At 33.4% G+C, this 20,907-nt stretch overlaps 1 protein-coding gene across 4 annotated transcripts in view; it reads right to left on the bottom strand.

The window, feature by feature from the left end:
• LOC108909145 (eukaryotic translation initiation factor 4 gamma 1) overlaps window positions 1-20,907 on the bottom strand; it is a 74,622-nt gene that overhangs the window by 19,199 nt on the left and 34,516 nt on the right. For all 4 annotated transcript variants that reach the window (XM_018713382.1, XM_018713384.1, XM_018713385.2 and 1 more), the window contains one exon: window positions 13,309-13,756. In XM_018713382.1, coding sequence (XP_018568898.1) covers window positions 13,309-13,756 — 448 coding nt within the window. The remainder of the gene's footprint in view (window positions 1-13,308; window positions 13,757-20,907) is intronic.

The raw sequence follows: 20,907 nt of genomic DNA, 5'->3' as shown, positions 1-20,907 counted from the left end.
TTAATTCAAATAAATATCTTGTGTTCATAATATAATTTTATAATTATATCAGGTATGTATTTTTGTATTAATTATATTTAGACAAATTATTATTTTTAGTTTTTATCTTGGATATACGCAGGCCGTCAAAATTTGGCCAACACTCTAACCCAGAGAATAGAATGTACTTTTCGGAAAGATTTTGGTGCGCTGAATTCGAATTCGAGGTCCAAATTTCTCAGTTGGCTAAGGTTTTCGAGAAATCCTAACCTAAGTGTCAAAATCGCGATTTTTTATATATTTGAGGTTATGTTACATCGATAGGTAATTTTTTTTTTATAAAACCATTAATGGGGTCTTAAAAGTACTTTCTTTAAAACGCACTTAGTCGTTTTATTTCTCGATTTTTGAATATACTGACAACACAGGACTACAAACCTAAATTCATCGGCACCCTGAAGTAGGGATCTTACATGTTTTTAGGTCGCTGATAATGAATCTGAACTCCAAAATATTCTGTTACGTAAAATTTGGCAATAAACTTAAATGTCTAAAAATTAGATATATGGCCGATATTTTACGCAAAAAAAGTTAATACGCTCAATTCCGAACTCATACACCGTAAACCCATAAGGTTTGTGGTGCTGTGTTGTGAGTATATTCAAAAATCGAGAAATAAGTCAAACTACTAAGTTTGCGATTTCTCAAAGTCAATAATATCCAAAAGCGTTTTAACGAGTAAGTATATCTAGTACTGTAAGACCCCATTAATGGTTTCAGCAAAAAATTTCCTTCTCATGGAAAATAACCTCAAATATGTCGAAAAATCGCGATTTAGGCACTTTTAGGTTAGGATATCTCAAAAACCAGAGCCAATCGAGAAATTTGCACCTCGGATTCGAATTCAGCGTACCAAAATCCTGGTGAGCCTTGCCAGTGTGATTTTGCATATCTAAACTGGTATCGAAGGTCACTCTTTGACTTCAATGGTGATTTTTAGAAAAAAAAAATTGAAATCTATGAAATTTCCAGACAATTTCAGATTTTCCAGATTTGTATGCATCCCAATTCAAGTAAAAAATTAAAGGTAAAATTGTCGTCAACTTGACAAGCTAAATAAAAACTTACAATACGAAAACGCTAAAATGGCATATCCAGTACAAACGAATTAAGCGTTTGCAGGTAGGTAACTCAAAGTGCCAAGCCGTGTACTTTTAACGGCGTGCCCACCGTCCGAGACGGAGACGGGAGGCCCCCATTTGGTAATTTCAAATTATAATGAGGTCATTATCTCCTAAAACCCCAACCTGCCGAATCCATTTGCATCGGAAAGTAAAACTTTCGTATTCCGGTACGGTTCAGGACGGATTTTCTAGTCGAAAAGCCATCGCCGGGTTTTATTAGATCACTAAAGTATTATTAGAGACAGTTGGCAGGGACACAAGAATTCTTTCCGACCAGACCGATACCGATCAACTCTATGTATAAATCCAAAGCCGAAACAAATATTTATTCATATGTCTGACGCTCGATAATAAGTTCGTTTAAAAGCGGCAATTATTTTATTTTAGTATCATATGAAAACTGTTAATTATGAGGGCAATTACATTCATTATGTAGATACCGCCCGATAACGGCTCCGACTCGAATTGTTTACTCGGGATTGTGTGATAACGCACTTTGTGCTTTTCCACGCGAATGATCTCCGTCTACGCGAAATCGGAGGATCGAAATACTCGAAATTAATGCGGACCCTCAATTGACGTCCATTGGAAATTGTAGAGGCGCCGATAAACTGCAAACAGGGCTATCGCTATAGTCTAAAGTTCAATTATGGAATGAGGAACATGTTTTTTTTTGGCACCTTCCTCGCCAACAGCTGGCGCCGAATTGTTTCCATCCTTGTATAAATTTATAACGATATAAAGTACTATTTTCGCGAAATAGCAAAATATCGATGTATTTATTTTTAATTCGAGATTCGAGAAAAGTAACTGAAAGATTTGCATGGCGTTAAAGCTGTTTAACATTGACATTTATTGATCAATTAATTGATGAAGTCGCTTCATCAAGAAATTGGACAAGTGTAATACACCAAATCAGCTGTCAAATAACTTCATCAATTTATTCATCAAGTTCTTGACGATTTATAGCTGTTTTACATTGACAATTTATTGATGAATAAATTGACGAAGTTCTTCATGAATTAGTTCACGAATTTATTGGTAAACGGTGTGGTTTTACACTGCTACAGACTTTATCAAGTTTTTTGGCGCATGAATCAGTTCTACCAATGAATCAAATAAACGAATAAATTTCAAAAATGTCACATTTCCACACATAATTGTAGTGATACAACAGCGGTACGGTTTTGACACATATTATAAAAATATTAGTGTTTGTAATTAACAAATCAATAAAAACAATGCAAAACTAGTACGACGCCACACAATTATTTACATATCATAATAACATAATCTCATTACTGATCTGAGGGTGGAAATCTGCTATTACAGCTGTTTTACATTGACAATTTATTGATCAATTAATTCATGAAGTCGCTTCATCAAGAAATTGGACAAGTGTAATGCACCAAATCTGCTGTCAAATAACTTCATGAATTTATTCATCAAATTCTTGACGAATTAGAGCATGTTCTAATTTTCGTCAATTTCTTCGTGAAGTTCGGAAGTACCAACCCAACAGATTTGCAGTAAAAAAATAATTAAATTACACAAAGTATTTTAGAAGATATTAAAAAATTCCACTTTCAAGGGCCTCCTTTTTATTTTTTATAGGAACTTGTCATGTTATTTTAACGTGTCCTGTATAAATCCGAGAGATTGCCCACATATTCTGGGGCACTCTGTATAATCTCTGGAAATTATTTTAATAAAAAAATAGATGCTGAAAAAGATTCTCACTGTAAATCTCCAAGAATGTGGTTGCTCTGAGATCAGAAGCATCGAACGTGGAATCTGAAGATCTTCCTGTGCTGTGTTCGATTTTCTAATTTGCTTTTATGTCGATATTTGACTAAAAATTCAATTTAAGTGTTTTTGTTTTAGTTGTAGACTTAATATTTTGTTTCTTTTCTTTGTGTGTTCATGATTACTTAAGATTCTGTATATTTTTGTTGTTTTTTATAAGAAATATATTAACCTTTTATAGATCTGTGCTCAAGTTCTATTAATTTGAAATTTGAGGGCATCCCGAACATATAAAATTTGTTAAAATGTAATTTTTATATTCATTGTGGCTTATTTGAACAAAATACGTCACGAAAAATATTTTAATGTGTATTTTTCAAGTTTCTTAAATTTTTAATTTTTTTTTCAATTTTTTGAAAACAAAAAACCAGAAAAAGTTCTAAATTACAGAATTTTTAATTAAATTTAATTTTCTTATTTAACCAGTGGCAGTCCCAAAATTTCGACAGTACTGTGTTCGGACATTCGATAAGTGAATTTATTCACAAAATTTCATTATACAGGGTGTCTCATAATTAGCTGCCAACCCTTAACAGGCCGATTCTATGATCAAAACTAAGTAAAAAAGTTCATATGAATATGGGTCCGGAAATGCTTCCTAAGGGCACAGGGACCCATTGAAGAGGGAGGAATGGAAATCATTTTTTTGCAATATCTCTCAATCGCGTTGTGATAAATGAATGAAATTTGGTATACACAGCTAAATTTTGATGAGCAATTTGATGGACTAATCCATTTATTTCCACAAGGTCCATTGGGGTGGGTACGGGGGGGCCCTTGGTACTTTGCGTGTGTAACTTTTTCATCTTTGACTTTTTAACAAATTGGACAGCAAATTCCGTTTTCCCGAACTGTTTTACGTTAAAAAGGTACTCTTGTTTCAAATCGTTATCTTTAACGGTTTCTGAGAAAATCGCTCTTGAATTAATCCCACTTTGGTCAATTTCATAGTAATTTAAACAAAAAAAAATATTTTGTTTCAATTTAATCTAGTTTTAATAAAAAAATAATAATAAAAAATTAAATTAAATAAAAATTAATCCTTTAAATGGAAAAGAGAGGAAAGGAAAATTATTATTATTATTTTTTGTTTAAATTACTATGAAATTGACCAAAGTGGGATTAATTCAAGAGCGATTTTCTCAGAAACCGTTAAAGATAACGATTTGAAACAAGAGTACCTTTTTAACGTAAAACAGTTCGGGAAAACGGAATTTGCTGTCCAATTTGTTAAAAAGTCAAAGATGAAAAAGTTACACACGCAAAGTACCAAGGGCCCCCCCGTACCCACCCCAATGGACCTTGTGGAAATAAATGGATTAGTCCATCAAATTGCTCATCAAAATTTAGCTGTGTATACCAAATTTCATTCATTTATCACAACGCGATTGGGAGATATTGCAAAAAAATGCTTTCCATTCCTCCCTCTTCAATGGGTCCTTGTGCCCTTAGAAAGCATTTCCGGACCCATGTTCATATGAACTTTTTTACTTAGTTTTGATCATAGAATCGGCCTGTTCAAGGTTGGCAGCTAATTATGAGACACCCTGTATCTCAGAACTCTGTTGTACGAGAATCACTAAATTTGGTACACAGGGGTTTTATGATATGTGGAATCCGACAGTGCTACGCTTTTTGGCGGGGAAACCCCTTAAGACACTCTTTCGTGGAGCTCTTTGTCTTTGGAACCAAAAAAATTTGGTGGCATATTTCAATTTCTAAAAAATTATTAGTTCGCTAGAAAGCCATTGAAATTAGAAACTTTTTTGTCACAATATTTTATTCGAAAAACTCAAATGTTTTTGAGAAAAATGGCGAATCACGATATGCATTCGATCACAATTTGACATTTTATCTCGAAAACATTGCGTTTTTCGAAAAAAAGTATCAGGAGACAAAAAAATTTCTAAATTTAATGGCTTTCTAGCCGACTAATAATTTTTAAGAAATTTAAATATGCTACCAAATTTTTTTGACTCACGAAAAATTGCGTTAAGGGGATTCCCCGTCAAAAAAGTAGCATTATCAGATTCGACATATCATGAAACTTCTGTGTACCAAATTTTGTGACTCTCGTAGAACAGGATTCAGTTATAAAAAAGACTTTTCTTAAGGATGGATTACAGGGGGCTTTAACTCCGAAAGAGGGGGCCACTTGGCAAAAATAAAATATACAGGTCCTCTAAATTTGTCTTAAGATTCTGTGCCAAATATTGTTGCATTCATTTCAGGACACCTTGTATAGTTAAAAGCATATGAAATAACCCAAAACAATTTTATAAATAAAATGAATGAACATTTTTTGTTTGAAATGTACTTTTAAACATGCCATAATATATGGATCAACTATATGATACGATATTTTTAAATTAAAAAAAAACTCGAAAACGGACGGTTTTTCGATTAAAGTGAAGGAAAACTTTTACACAGAAACAGTATGGGGTACTTAATCACAGTGTCCCCCAATAACCCCACTAGTTGACATATTTGTGTACCAATTCAATGAATTTTTGCCTTTCATTAATTATATTGTAAGCCATTCAAATAGTGATATTTTTTTTAACTTCAACATACCGAATCTTCAAAACTAGCGGCTCTAGACCTTTACTTATTTAACGCTTTTTGTGCAAAATACCGTCTCTACTAATGTTTCAGGTTTTCTTTCGAAAATTATGCTGAACTGCTTGGCTATTCGCTATTCCTCACAGTTTCTAAAAAGCAAATATCAAGGAAAACAGGTAGACAGAAAACTTTAAATTTACAGGAGACGAAAGATTAACGATTATGAATAAATAAAATCTCGTCATTTATTATTCATTACAGAATATGTCTTGCTGCCGACTCCGTTCAAGCTCACAAACAAAAACTGGTTTGTTCATAAATAACTATCCCTTCGAACGGCGACTTGTGAATCGCGTTCAAGAAGTTGCGGGTATATAGTCGGCTTAGAATAGAGGACTCAATTTTTTTTTCATTTAAAGGAATTTGGCCCCGTTACGGCACTAAACATATGCAACTTTATGAATCATAGCTTAGCGCATAGCGAGAGAAATTACATTTCCAATAACGTCACAGCCTATGCAGAATGTATGTCAAGTATAAACTCTGCGACTAACATATGGCTATTTGTCATGTCCATTCTTTAAACGTGTCAATGTTCTACCGAGAAAGGAAATCGCCTAGACTAGTTCTAGACCGCCTCCGGGCTGGCGGCAGCGGCGGCGGTCCGATATTATCTCTCGAACTCGAAATCAAGTGCGTATAGGCGCCTCCTACGATTTAGGATCTGTCGGAATTTAAGGCGCCTACTAAGAATTACAGGTTTCGGCTTAAAAACGAAACGACTGCTATTTTAGTGTTTAGCAAGTAAACACTTTATAAATTGTGTATAAAAATTATCTTTATTTTATTAAAGATAGTGATCGAGATACCCGAGATGAATTGCATTTAATATATATTTTTTTTATCCATCACGTCACGAACAATATTTGTAAAATAAAGAAACGATAGAAAGGTTCCTAATAAAATAATCTTGATTAAGTCAAAAAATGTATTCATTTATAAATTGAACCAGTCCAGACGTTCAAGTTTCAAATAAATAATTAATACATTCAGAATATCAATTAATAATTATTACAAAACGACTTATTTATAGACTTGCCAGCCGGAAAAAAAAACAAGTGATAATAGCTATATTTTTTTAATTGCGGCACACAATCCGTTACTTTATGGACCAGTCGAGGTGTTAACGTGGAAGGATGTGCGGTTATAGAAGCGGATTCGGGTGGTCGACTGAATAAATTCAAACGATGCGGAGGCCGACGTCTTTTAGCGTGTTTATAAAATGCCCTCAGCCGGCGAGAAGGCCACGAAATTTCTCAACCACGCCAACTAGATCTACAACTTTCCAAATGGGATTTGTCTACGAAAAAAGCAAAGAAATTATATAAGGCGGACGGGCATGCGTCCTGCGGGCCTCGAATTTTAAGTTATTTACATATTTATTTATTTATTTTTTTAATTTACCCCTGCTCACTGGTGTCCATTCGTCATCCATGGCGTCTGGATTTCGCTGTTCTATTCTTGGATATGACTGCGGGAAAGTACATGTGTGGGAGACGTGCACATAAAAATCCCTTAAATGGGAACAGTCTTTTTCGTTACAAATAGTACGTAAATTAAATCACAACCGTTCACGATTCACTTGAATGCAATAAAATGCGACAAGAAGCCGCCAGACTTTATTAATAAATTATTTAAAGCTAAATGAAATTCGAGTACATGGATACGTATCGTATGGTAGCAAGGTCAGACAGAAATTAATATTAAATAGGATTAAACGGAACACTTCACACTTAAACTATTTAAAAAATTATCACGGCACTTGGTTTCTTTGCAAAATTGAGTATTAGGTGTTGAAATTCCTTAAAAAAAATACGTTTTCTTGAAAAGCTTAACCACGTTGCGTGCGACCCATGTGGTCGACGCTTAATAAGACGTTGTCTGCCATCTTACATTCGGTCGTTTCGCTTCGGCGAAGCCGACCACGCACGAACGTAGAATATGCAATTTTGGAACGGCCGAGAGTGCATGATAAAATGGACGCAGAGAAAGGTCTATTATGGCGCTTTGAGGCCGCCTCTCCTTGAATTACTTTTTCAACAAAGTTTACATATGACATCAGATACGTCGTCGGTTTTTTTACGATGTTTACCCAAAAACATTTTCGGGTCGTTCTGGATTATTTTCGCGAAATATTCGGGAGGGGTTCGCCGTCACTCGCCAATGAAACTTTTAAACTTTTAATACCACGCCCACATTACAAGGAAAAAATCTAGAATGCCTTGCACCATTAAACAATCGATCAATGCCGTGTGCGCTGCCGAGTACATTAACTTTGGACTGCAATAATTTACGAAGCGACCACTTATGATTTATTATATTTGAGATGAACGTCGCGCAATAAACATTTTTCGTGATACTACACCAACAAACCCAGCAACGCAAAAAGTGTCGCAAAAGTATATAAACACGTAAAAATTGGCTTGGGAAACTGGCAAGATATCAACTCGCTATATAGGTTAGAACGTGAACTTACACTTTTTCCTCCCCATATTTAATAAATAATCAGTAGAACATCACAAATCCGCGAGGTCAATAGAAAAAAACTTTAAAACTCCTCCACTAAATACAATTAATTTACTACGGCACGTTTCACTAGACACAAAAGAGCAAACTCAATGGAGGATGTATTTTTGTACAAAACGGTTTTGGTACACTCATACTGTGTCATCGGAAAAGCACGTGTCCGTAGACCGGCGATCTTTTGGCTTTTTTGCTACTCTATCTATCTCCGTGCCTTTTTCTTACAAGTTTTTACGTATGTATGGATTTAATTTAATGTACAGCAGAACATAAATTGTATTTCACCATCGCTTTTTTTATTAGCGGCAAATTCGTTTTGAAATACGAATTATTTTTAAAAACTTTATAACGTAGGCGCGAGTAAAATAATAAAATAATATTATTCATAAGTTCCCTACGACATTGAAATGATTAATTTTCTAAAAATAAATACTTATTTCAAAAATAATTGTGTGCATTCGTAGCAATCGCCGAATATACTCATTAATAAATCGCAACAAACAAGACAAAAAAAATATCACTTCGAATTCGAAGATTGGAAGGGAGCAATGGTGTATCTTTTCTAAATGAGTTTTTAAATGTTGTTCGATCAGAATTATCTAAATTTCCGCGCGTCTTATATTTGTTTTACGTACATTTAAAAATTTTTCACTTTGTATTTACGTTTTCTTCACCACAAGTGTTTGGATATTGCCGGACAAGGTGAAAGTATTATCAGTTTTGTTGTTTGTACACATTTTTTAAATTCATGGATGCTTTTCTAACCTAAATTGAAAATCGCTGAATTCCTTTGCTAATTTTTCTGTTCTAATTGGCTGCACGGAACAATCGACAATCAGACCGTAATCACTAATCAGTCCACTAAATCAAAGCACCCAGACACAGCCGACGCGATCTAACCGTACAAACGAGTTTTTAATTTTGCTGGAAGGCACGTATCTAGATATCACATAGCTCGTGACTATAGAAATAACAGTTCTGAAGAAAATGGAAAAATTGGAAAAAGCCGTAGAATTAAAAAAAAATATTCGAATTAATACCTTTAAAATTAAGTACAAATCGGGATCTTCAACACTGAAAACTAGTCAAGTACAGCACAAATTAATAAAAGTGTATTTAAAACAAAAGAAAAAAAAGACTTAATTTTTCATTAGTAATCAATGACAAGAAACAAGATATCAGTTCGCTGTAACTAAAAAAAACACCCACTTCAATTGTTTTTTAAATCAAATTTCAACATAATAGAAAACGAAAAATCCGAGCTCAGAAAAAAATTGTGCAAATTCAATTAAAGAAAGTAGAGTACATTGATCAAGTCTTCTGAGCACACGTCTGATGTTTGAATGTTCTGACTCCAGACCAAAATGCTCTTGGCGATCCTGAACTTATTCAAAATTTTTGTCCGCCCGCTTCTTCAAAACGTGGAAAAGGTATGGTGACTTTTAATTAACATAATTTTTAAAGGTTATTTACATAACTTTTAATTTTTAATATGTTTGTGTTGGCAAGCTTAGTGACTAAATAACCTTTTATATCTTTCATTGCAACATAAATTTGTTTTTCCGAATTTCCCAGTTTTGTTTGCCAATTTCTTTGGGGCAAAAACATTTTTTTTCAACACACAATTTTTTCAGATAATTGTGTGTTGAACTCTATTCGTACACACTGTTTTAACGAACTGGTCTGTAATTCATAAAATATCCAAAACTATGGACATAAAAGCAATTATTATAGGATTACCAGTTTTATTCGTTAATTTTTTCATTTCGTTGAATCTATGAAAAATGGAATCTCCAATAAACACAATTACATAAAACAATCAAAGGAAACCCAGAATTCCCTTACAGCAACTTACAGAAAAAAAATTGTAAATATCTGAATCTTCTAAACTAGGAAGAATTGAAAGTGACAACAATTGTAATATCTTTACAATGATAAACCGCCCCATTTCTCACATGATTTACATCTGCGTCTATCTTCAACCAATACTACACTTCAATTAAATCAAACACATTAATAAAATTGGGCCCCAATTTCGAAATTGATAACACGAACATCTAATCTAATTCAGATGATATTTTGGTAATTATACATTCATTCCTAATTTATCTATGACAGCTATCTCCTCTGAACAATTTGTTTTTTTTATTCACGTCCTTATCTCAGTCATTAAATAACGAATCTAATTAAAGTGCACTAGTTTATCGTAAAAATTTAAAAACTGAAAAATTAGAGCATTAGCAATAAGAAAAAAATCCAGGACCAGCATGCATGTTGCGAGTGTATCACAAAAAATGAATATTGCGCCTTCAGACCAGTCCTGCAGATACTACAGATTTCAACCCATTAGAGCATTCGCAGGGCAATATGAGTAGGCAACTTAGATTTGCCAATCCTTATCTGTGCATGTTTTAGAGATGTGGTTCCCAAACTTTTTGAACTTGTGACTTTCCCCCTTTCTATTAAAAGTTTAAATACTTTTAAATGAAATAATGAAAATTTTAACCAAAACGGAAGTGCACCGGTCACATTCTGACAACTGTTCATCAAGTAGGATCGCACATATAAAGGATGTTATTTAAAAACCTGCCACAAAGAAAACACAAATGTTAGAGATCTAATCACTTTTGATTGGAAAGAAAACAATAATATCGTGAGTTAGATAGATTTTTGTACCTAATGGTTTTCTTAAATTTTCTAAGAACCACGTTAAAGCAAATTAATAAATATACTACTGCATAACTAAAGTACAAACTGTAGATTTAAGAAATTAGTATTGGAGAAACATTGATTTCACGATTATTTTTTTTAAACATGTAAAATAAACTTATGTTATTATATTTTGTAAACATTTTAGAGACACCTGCATTCTCTATCTATTCACACTTTGGGAACCACTATTTTAGAGAAATATTTAATAACATAGACCAACAAAGGAATAACATCCGGTTTCGAAGTTGTTGACTTGAAGCTGCCTCCATTGATTTTCTTTCTTCTAATCAAATACCTTATATCACTAAAATTACAATTTAGACAAACACGGAGATAGAACAATCCAATAATCAGCCGACATTATATTTAATCGAATTATACAGGGTGTCCCGAAATTCATGCAACAAAATTTGGTCACAGATTCTTAAGACGAATTTAGGGGACCCGTAGTTTTTATTTTTGCCAAGTGGCCCACTCTTTCGGAGTTACGGCCCCCTGAAGTCCGCCCTTAAGAATAATCTTTTTTTTATATCTCAGAACCCTGTTGTACGAGAATCACTAAATTTGGTACACAGTGGTTTTATGATATGTGGAATCTGATGGTGCTACATTTTTTGACGGGGAACCCCCCTTAAGACAATTTTTCGTGGACCCCCTTGTCTTTGGAGCCAAAAAAATTTGGTCGCATATTTAAATTTCTTAAAAATTATCAGTCCACTAGAAAGCCATTAAATTTTGAAACTTTTTGTCTCTATACTTTTTTCGTAAACGCGATGTTTTTGAGAAAAATGTCAAAATGTGATCGAATGCATATCGTGATTCGCCATTTTCCTCAAAAACATTGCGTTTTACGAAACAAATATCAAGAGACAAAAAAGTTTCTAAATTCAATGGCTTTCCAGCTAACTAATAATTTAAAAAAAAATCAAATTTGAGACCAAATTTCTCTGGTTCCAAAGACAAGGGGGCCCACGAAAAAGTGTCTTAAGGGGGTTGCCCTCCAAAAAGCGTAGCACTGTCAGATTCCACATATCATAAAACCCCTATGTTCCAAATTTAGTGATTCTCGTACATGGTTTTGAGATATAAAAAAGACTTCTTAGGGGCGGATTTCAGGGGGCTGTAACTTCGAAAGAGGGGGCCAGTTCGCAAAAAGAAAAAATACGGGTCACTTAAATTTGTCTTAAGAATCTATGACCACATTTTGTTGCATGAATTTCAGAACACCCATTTAGTTTTCTTTTGTTTTTTTTTAAAGCCTATTTTATGTGGATCGAATTTATTTTGTTCTAAAATTATTTTTGTATTTTTTTTTAAAGGTGTAACTTTGTGTGGAGGTCATATTTATACAGAAGCTCCCTATGACCTTTAGAAACAGGTATCAATATTTTATTTTTTCAAATTCTGTCCTAAAAATTTAATTTTTTTTTAATCTTTTTTTTTTAGTAGTTTAGAGTTACTTCTGTTGAGTGGGTGTTCATCATACAAACAAGTAACCTGGCAAAAACCTCAAGCAGTAATCAATAATGATAAATGAAATACACAACAATAAATAGTCTGTTGATGACTTCCAGCGATGAAAACATTCAAATTCATAGTTAGATGTACTGTCTACGCTTCGTCACCGTTTACCGGCACTATCTACCTTCACATGCATTGTAGATTGCCTACAATTCATGTACATATTTGTAATACATGATTACAGTGGTGGCATATACAAGTATTAGACTGGATTTTAAAAAACTGATTATAACTCGACTATTTATTTCATTATTAAAAAAATTTCAGTTTCGTATTCAGGGGAATACGTACTATTACCCCTAAAAAAAATCACCCCCACTTAAAGTTACACCCTGTATACAGAATAAACTTGTTTCACGATAGTACTTATTCGTTTAAATAATTTTTCAATCACCCAAAAAAATTTTTCGACAAATCGAATTCTTAATTTTTAATTTAAAGCCTTTGACTTCGGAAACTACAACATTTTCGCCTGAGGCGCATTTCTCTATTTTTTCCCCTACCCGTGTGAGTCCTGCTAATATTTCTATATCTGGCAACTTTACGAAAAAGTTGCACAAAAACATGGACTAACGATTTTAAAAATCATTTTAAACTAGAAAAGGAAAATATTGAAGTACATATGTGAACGATAATATTGTCTCAAGTTATTTATTTTTGTTTCAGCGTTTTGTTTTGTCAAAATGGTGAGGTTAGAAAATAATCAGAGTGTTTGTTTAATTTTTTTATTCCATCGATCTCATTAGTGACGTAATTTTTCAATGTAATTCATAAATTCATTGAACTTTTTCCCAACAAATAAAAAATCTTGCCTTTATAATTGAGAAAAAATTAAAAAAAATCAACTTTGAAATCGAGACCCATTTTTTGTGATATATTAATTTTCACGCCAAGTATACACATCACGTTCATAAAATAAGCTATTCCAGGACTAAAAAACGATATTAATAAACATACTCACCATTATTCGACGCATCTGGAGGCACAGGGGACGAAACGGGCAGGGGCACCGAAGGGGCGCTCTCGCAGGAATCAGCAGCAGGCGCCTTCGGTTCCACCTTACTCTCCTTCTTCTGGCTCTTCTTCTCCTGGTTCGTGGCCTCCTTGATGGGTGGCGGTGCCTGCGGGAGGTTCGTTGCAGCCATCGGGATAGCCACATCTTTCGGTTTCGCCTCCGACTCTTTGGAGACGACAGGCTGTTTGTCGACCTCCTTGCTAGGGACGTGCTGCTCCTTCGCCGACTCTTTGTGTTCCTTCACGGCCTGCTCCCTCTGCTTGCGGCTCTTCACGGGGCTCTCCCTGTCCTTGGGAGACTTGTTGGGTAATGTTACCTCCACGGCATCACAGTTCGCCGACACGATCGGTGTCTCTTTGGCAGAATTGGGCAGAACGAATTCTTTCGCCTGTACCTGCGAAAAATACCATCTCTAAACATCCCTACGTTTACAGTTTTTAAATATTTTTTTAAAACGGTAGTTTCCATGGATAAATGACCAGACATTTAAATGTACACAGTGACTTAGAGGTGATGATTGACCGCCATTACATGAAAACTGAAAAAGCAAATAGAAAACTGCAAGCGGAGATCTTTGTAGCAGCATTATATTGAACTATTGAAGTTAAAATTCAATTTTTGAAAGTTTTCCGCATTATTTAACCCAATTTCACATGTTACTAATCATATTAGTGCCTGTTATTGTCTCTCTTATTAAAAAAGTTTTTAGATATCTCTGCCCATTCAAAAGATAGATATAAGGCGATATGTTAGTGAAAAACACTGATTTGATCAAGTCTGTTACTGATTTTACCAGTGTTGCCGCGGAAAACCAGATACTTCATTATTGGCATAAATCATTTATCTCTATAAAATTACTACTTATTTTGATTATTCCAGAGTATTTTAAAAAAATCTGGAACAAATCTGCTTTTTCGGTAGATAGCTTTTTAATAAACAGACTACATTACTGTCAAAGTACCGACTACAAATCGGAAGATATGAATCGCAATGACAACATCATGTAAAATAGTTATTTTGTTTTAAAAAGTAGTGTCAGAATTACTGTATGTATTATAATTCATATTCTAAGAATGTTTAATTCAAACTGAGCTCGGAAAGTGAAGACGAGACGATTTACCAGGAGAAGTATTGGAAGCGGCATTAAAGTGTTGTTTCATAATTAATCCCCGAACAATAGTGGAGACAGTACCAGATTGCGTACAACGAACTCAAAGGGTGGTGTAGTTTGAAGAAAATTCAAAAAGTGTACGAAACGGTATTAATGGCATATTTCGAACATAAAATTAATAAAATTAAACCTTCGACGTTATGGTCAGTACATTCCATGTGAAAAAGTACACCGAATGCCAAAAGAAGTGTAAATATCAGAAAATTTCCAAAACTAATACCATATTTGAAAAGGAAATCAGTTAGACACCGTCCGAAAAAGTCTAGAATTCCTGACGAAAGAGGAAATTGAGAGATTTTTACAAGAAGCACCTTGATAATAGATTTCTGCTAGAAAAGGTAATTCAAATTAATATAATTCGATCGATTTAACTAATTTTGGACAACTTTTCAGGTTATTTTAATAGGTGGTGTCTGTGAAGCTTTGAGAAGAGATGAGCTACTAAAGATAACGATCGATGATATAGAAGACAAGATTCGATTATTATTATAAAAACTCATACTCGGGGATGTTTTGTGATTCAGACCGAACGAAGTCGAAGATTTTTTGTGAAGTATGTCAGGGGAAAATGTGTTAACCAAGTGGTTGACGTCAACAAAATAAGGAATGTGCCAAAAAAAATAGCAACTTATCTCAATTTGCCTCATCTGGAAACTTATACAGGGCACTACTTTAGACGTTCTTCCGCCACTGTTAGCCGATGCAGGGGCCGATATTACCGCCATTAAACGACATGGAAGTGGCGTTCTAGTACAGTAGGGGAGTCATATACAGGGCGGGCCATTAGTGTGAGAAAGTGAATTAACTCCCTTNCCTACGTTTACAGTTTTTAAATATTTTTTTAAAACGGTGGTTTCCATGGATAAATGACCAGACATTTAAATGTACACAGTGACTTAGAGGTGATGATTGACCGCCATTACATGAAAACTGAAAAAGCAAATAGAAAACTGCAAGCGGAGATCTTTGTAGCAGCATTATATTGAACTATTGAAGTTAAAATTCAATTTTTGAAAGTTTTCCGCATTATTTAACCCAATTTCACATGTTACTAATCATATTAGTGCCTGTTATTGTCTCTCTTATTAAAAAAGTTTTTAGATATCTCTGCCCATTCAAAAGATAGATATAAGGCGATATGTTAGTGAAAAACACTGATTTGATCAAGTCTGTTACTGATTTTACCAGTGTTGCCGCGGAAAACCAGATACTTCATTATTGGCATAAATCATTTATCTCTATAAAATTACTACTTATTTTGATTATTCCAGAGTATTTTAAAAAAATCTGGAACAAATCTGCTTTTTCGGTAGATAGCTTTTTAATAAACAGACTACATTACTGTCAAAGTACCGACTACAAATCGGAAGATATGAATCGCAATGACAACATCATGTAAAATAGTTATTTTGTTTTAAAAAGTAGTGTCAGAATTACTGTATGTATTATAATTCATATTCTAAGAATGTTTAATTCAAACTGAGCTCGGAAAGTGAAGACGAGACGATTTACCAGGAGAAGTATTGGAAGCGGCATTAAAGTGTTGTTTCATAATTAATCCCCGAACAATAGTGGAGACAGTACCAGATTGCGTACAACGAACTCAAAGGGTGGTGTAGTTTGAAGAAAATTCAAAAAGTGTACGAAACGGTATTAATGGCATATTTCGAACATAAAATTAATAAAATTAAACCTTCGACGTTATGGTCAGTACATTCCATGTGAAAAAGTACACCGAATGCCAAAAGAAGTGTAAATATCAGAAAATTTCCAAAACTAATACCATATTTGAAAAGGAAATCAGTTAGACACCGTCCGAAAAAGTCTAGAATTCCTGACGAAAGAGGAAATTGAGAGATTTTTACAAGAAGCACCTTGATAATAGATTTCTGCTAGAAAAGGTAATTCAAATTAATATAATTCGATCGATTTAACTAATTTTGGACAACTTTTCAGGTTATTTTAATAGGTGGTGTCTGTGAAGCTTTGAGAAGAGATGAGCTACTAAAGATAACGATCGATGATATAGAAGACAAGATTCGATTATTATTATAAAAACTCATACTCGGGGATGTTTTGTGATTCAGACCGAACGAAGTCGAAGATTTTTTGTGAAGTATGTCAGGGGAAAATGTGTTAACCAAGTGGTTGACGTCAACAAAATAAGGAATGTGCCAAAAAAAATAGCAACTTATCTCAATTTGCCTCATCTGGAAACTTATACAGGGCACTACTTTAGACGTTCTTCCGCCACTGTTAGCCGATGCAGGGGCCGATATTACCGCCATTAAACGACATGGAAGTGGCGTTCTAGTACAGTAGGGGAGTCATATACAGGGCGGGCCATTAGTGTGAGAAAGTGAATTAACTCCCTTATTATTCATAATACAGAAAAAAAAGTTTATATAAAAGTTGTACAGAATCAAAAAGTTTTAAGGACAAAATTAATTTGAAACACACAGGGCGATGAGTAAAATCGAGACATGCCAAATATTACATTTTTTAAATGGAACACCCTGTATATTTTTAAACATACCGATTTCTAAGAAAATTCTATATATGGCAACATAAACAGTTTAACATTTTAATGCGGTGTTGCCAAGTTATGCAGAAAATTCTTCGAATTTTGGGAAAAACACGACTTCGAAGAAGTTGTATTAACTTTCAACTACTAACACTTGGAGCAAAAATATTTAACAGAGTTATAGGCAAATGTTATGCAAAGACTCTTATATTAGCTAATGTTGATATTTTATACAGGGCATTTTTATAATACGATAATTTTAAGAAAGTTCAAACTTGATTTTCTAAAATTTTTCAAATGGAACACCCTGTATTTTATTTACATATCAGTCCACTTCAACTTTTATTAAGTATGTTCTCCACATAAAGTTGTTTTAGTGTTTAAAATATAGCAACATTTCTGGAAAAACCTAATTTTTATTATTTTTGGTCGCACGAAATGCTTTGGAAAAAACTGTCACATTGTGTCAACATGTCAGTTCATAATTTACCATTCCATTTTGAGTTAATTTTATTAGTTAATATTTATTTGTGGTGTTCTATAAAATAATAAATACCGATTAAAAAATTTTCTCAATGGAATAGTCAAAAACAAATTTACCAGAAAATATCGTAACATACTGACTTCAACTTAGCTTCTAATTAGATGACCCAGATCGGGTAATATGAAAAAAAAAAAACGACAACTTTTCATAGTAAAAAAAAGGGAGTACGATTGCAAACAAATGATACATTTTGCCTTCGTTAGAAGCTGGACATAAAAAATTAATTTTATCCTAACGTGAATTGTGTAGCAACATAGATTTATGAGCAAGTAAAAAATAAATTGATTTGAATTTATAATAAATAATAATCCAACATTGCAGCCTTGAAACTGTTGCTGGGAGAAAAAGTGTGTTAGATTAAGAGAATTATCTGTTGAAGACAAATATTTGTAACTCGTACTGGTTTTACGACAACGTCCCACCACAATCAACACGCCCAAGAACTGATAATTAATTAACAAATTTAGAAACAACAAAACTACATTCAAGAATTGCGAGTTTAATTTTGTAACGAGTACACAGAAATCAAAAGCAAAATATTCTGGGGATAATCTTTTAAAAAAAATTAAGACACAAATCATACACCTTTGGGCGCTTGACAATCTGGAACATTTAAGTGATTCAAAGTTTATGTTAACACTTCTACACAGTTGAAGAGTGAAAAATTGAGTATTTAGGAGAAAACGGATATGGGAAGTCATCTTTGCAAATTAAAAAAAAATAATTAACAATGATCTAAAAGTCACCTTACCATTTCTCGACTTTTTTTTTTAGAGTTTTTAACAATGCAGAGGCAGCTCTTATTGATATTTTTAAAACTTAATTATCATAGAAAATTTCCCATATTTGGACAGTTACTATTTTTTGAAACCTTCGAGAAAAAATTGGAAAGTTTTGGAGAATTCTTAAACACAATACGAAACAGTGTCGTTAGTATTTTGAAATCTGGCGGGATAAAAAAAAATAAATTAGTCCCAAACTCACCTTATCGCTTTTAGATGATTTTTTTTAAGGGTTTGTAACAATGAAGAGGCAGCTCGTATCAATATTTTAAAAATCTAATCATAATAGGAAACTTTCCAAATTTGGAAAATTTCTATTTTTGGATACTTTATTATGAGGAGAAATTTGAAACTTTTGGGAAACTAAAAAAATGCAAAACAGTGCCTTGTCTTATGAGATATGGCTGAAAATTAAAAAAAATAAATAACGATATCCAAGTCACTTTAACACTCTTCGACACTTTTTCAAGATTCTAACAATGCAGAGATGACATCATGAGAGAAAACTTTTCGGCAGAAAATTTGAAAGTTTTGGGAGTATTTATTCGAATAGTCTAAAAACTTTTCAGGAACGATTTCAAATTTCATCACCTGCTTTGTCCCAAAACAACAACCGTTCTACGGACTTTTTGCATTTATTTGGTAAATCCGTAGATTTGTCACATATTTTGCATTTACAAAAACTTTCTTGAGACAGTCCCGGTACTTTGAGTCTCGGTTAAGGCTTGATTAATTAATCAGGCGATTAGACTGTGATTATACTTTATAAAATAAATCAGTATATGTACAGTCTACTCGCCTCATTAGTTAATCAAGCTTTTATCGAGACTCAAAGTACCGGACCTTAAGAGATCCACATTAATTTAAGTCGCCGTCCGTGATGTGGACATAGTACGGTGTGCTTACGAGCATGTGACGACGTCACTAATGCGGCTATGCCGAAATCAAGAGCATATATTGCCATGGAAGTGCAACAACTTTGTTATTTTTCTAACAATTACCACATTTCCAGAGCCGTTACAATCTAAACATCTTCACAACATTTGTTTTGTTACGCAAAACAGATAACACTTCTTCAAACAAAATATTTAAGGTTACGTTAAATTTTAGAATCTGCATACTTGAACTAAATAAAAAAAATTATTAAAAAAGTTAATTTTATAATACTGTACTAGTATTAAAAAAAAAATTGAAAATTTCCAAAAGTTTCTTTAATTTCCTATTGAAAATTCCCCGAAATTTTCAAAAATGAGTAGATTCCCATCTCTACTGAACTTTGTCATTTTCGTCAAAACTGCCAATTTTTCACACTTCAAACTAGCGTGCTTTTTTCTATCAAAAATATGATCTCGAAAATGAACCAACCCTATATACAGGGTGTATTCTAAATTTTGAGTAAAAAATTGCAACATTTTCATGTTTCCCGAGCAAATTTGAAAAATTTTCCAGGTTGGAAAAGTGTAAGTTCTACGTCAATTTCCAATTTTTTAATAATCACCATTTCTCAATTTTTTTTATAAATTATTGATCTCTAGGCCAACCAATAGAGTGAAAAAAGACTGCTGTACTTCCTTTTGAAAAATTCTTAGTAAATGAAAACCTAAATGATTTCCCCAGCAAAGTCGTGAACAATTTTTTTGAAAACATTAAAAACTGCAAAAAATTATATTTTTTTGGTTTTTTATAATAATATCTCGAAAAATAATGACGGAATCGTCTTACTCTCAATAGGACTTTTGTAGAGAATAAAAAACCTATAAAATGGTTTTTTGTGCGACCCAATCGGTTCATTTTTTACAGAGGAAATTCGGAAAAATCTCTAAAATACGCTTCATAACTCCGTCAAATTTGAAGCTGGAAAAACAATCTAGCGGAAAATGACAGATAATATGCAGTTTAATCGTGCGCAAGATGGTTTCTGTCCGATGCATAGTTTTTGCACAATTGCGTTATAAACAAATTAGGGTCTTTTTTTGCACAGTGTGGCGATTTATCAAAAATGGTCCGATTTAAATTCTGAAATTGGCATCTGAAAGTAGACGACAAAATCTTCAATTTGTATATCTCGGATTTAAACCTAGGTGATGGGAAATATGTTAAAAATGCCCTTGAATGTCGCCCGAAACGCTCGAGCTAGAGTCGGGTAGCGGTAGAGGGGGAAGCAGAGAGTGGAGGACTCTGGCTCGAGAATACTTACGATCATTTCGGGCAAATTTCAAGGCATTTTTAGCACATTTCCCATCACCGAGGCAAAAACCCGAGATATACAAATTGGAGATTTTGTCGTCTACTTTCAGATGCCGTTTTCAGAATTTAAATCGACCATTTTTTATAAATCGCCACGCTGTGCAAAAAAGACCTTAATTTGTTTATAATGCAATTGTGCAAAATTATGCATCGGACAGAAACTATCTTGCGCATGATTAAACTACATATTATTATCTGCTATTTTCCACAAGATGGTTTTCCCAATTTCAAATTTGACGGAGTTATGAATTTTTGAAAAAAGGTCTATTTTAGAAGT

The sequence above is a fragment of the Anoplophora glabripennis genome, unplaced genomic scaffold (genome assembly GCF_000390285.2).
Source record: "Anoplophora glabripennis isolate ALB-LARVAE unplaced genomic scaffold, Agla_2.0 scaffold346, whole genome shotgun sequence".
NCBI classification, from domain to species: Eukaryota; Metazoa; Arthropoda; class Insecta; order Coleoptera; family Cerambycidae; genus Anoplophora; species Anoplophora glabripennis.
The sequence above is the reverse complement of the archived record's forward strand: the minus strand, read 5'-3'. Positions and strand labels throughout refer to the sequence as shown.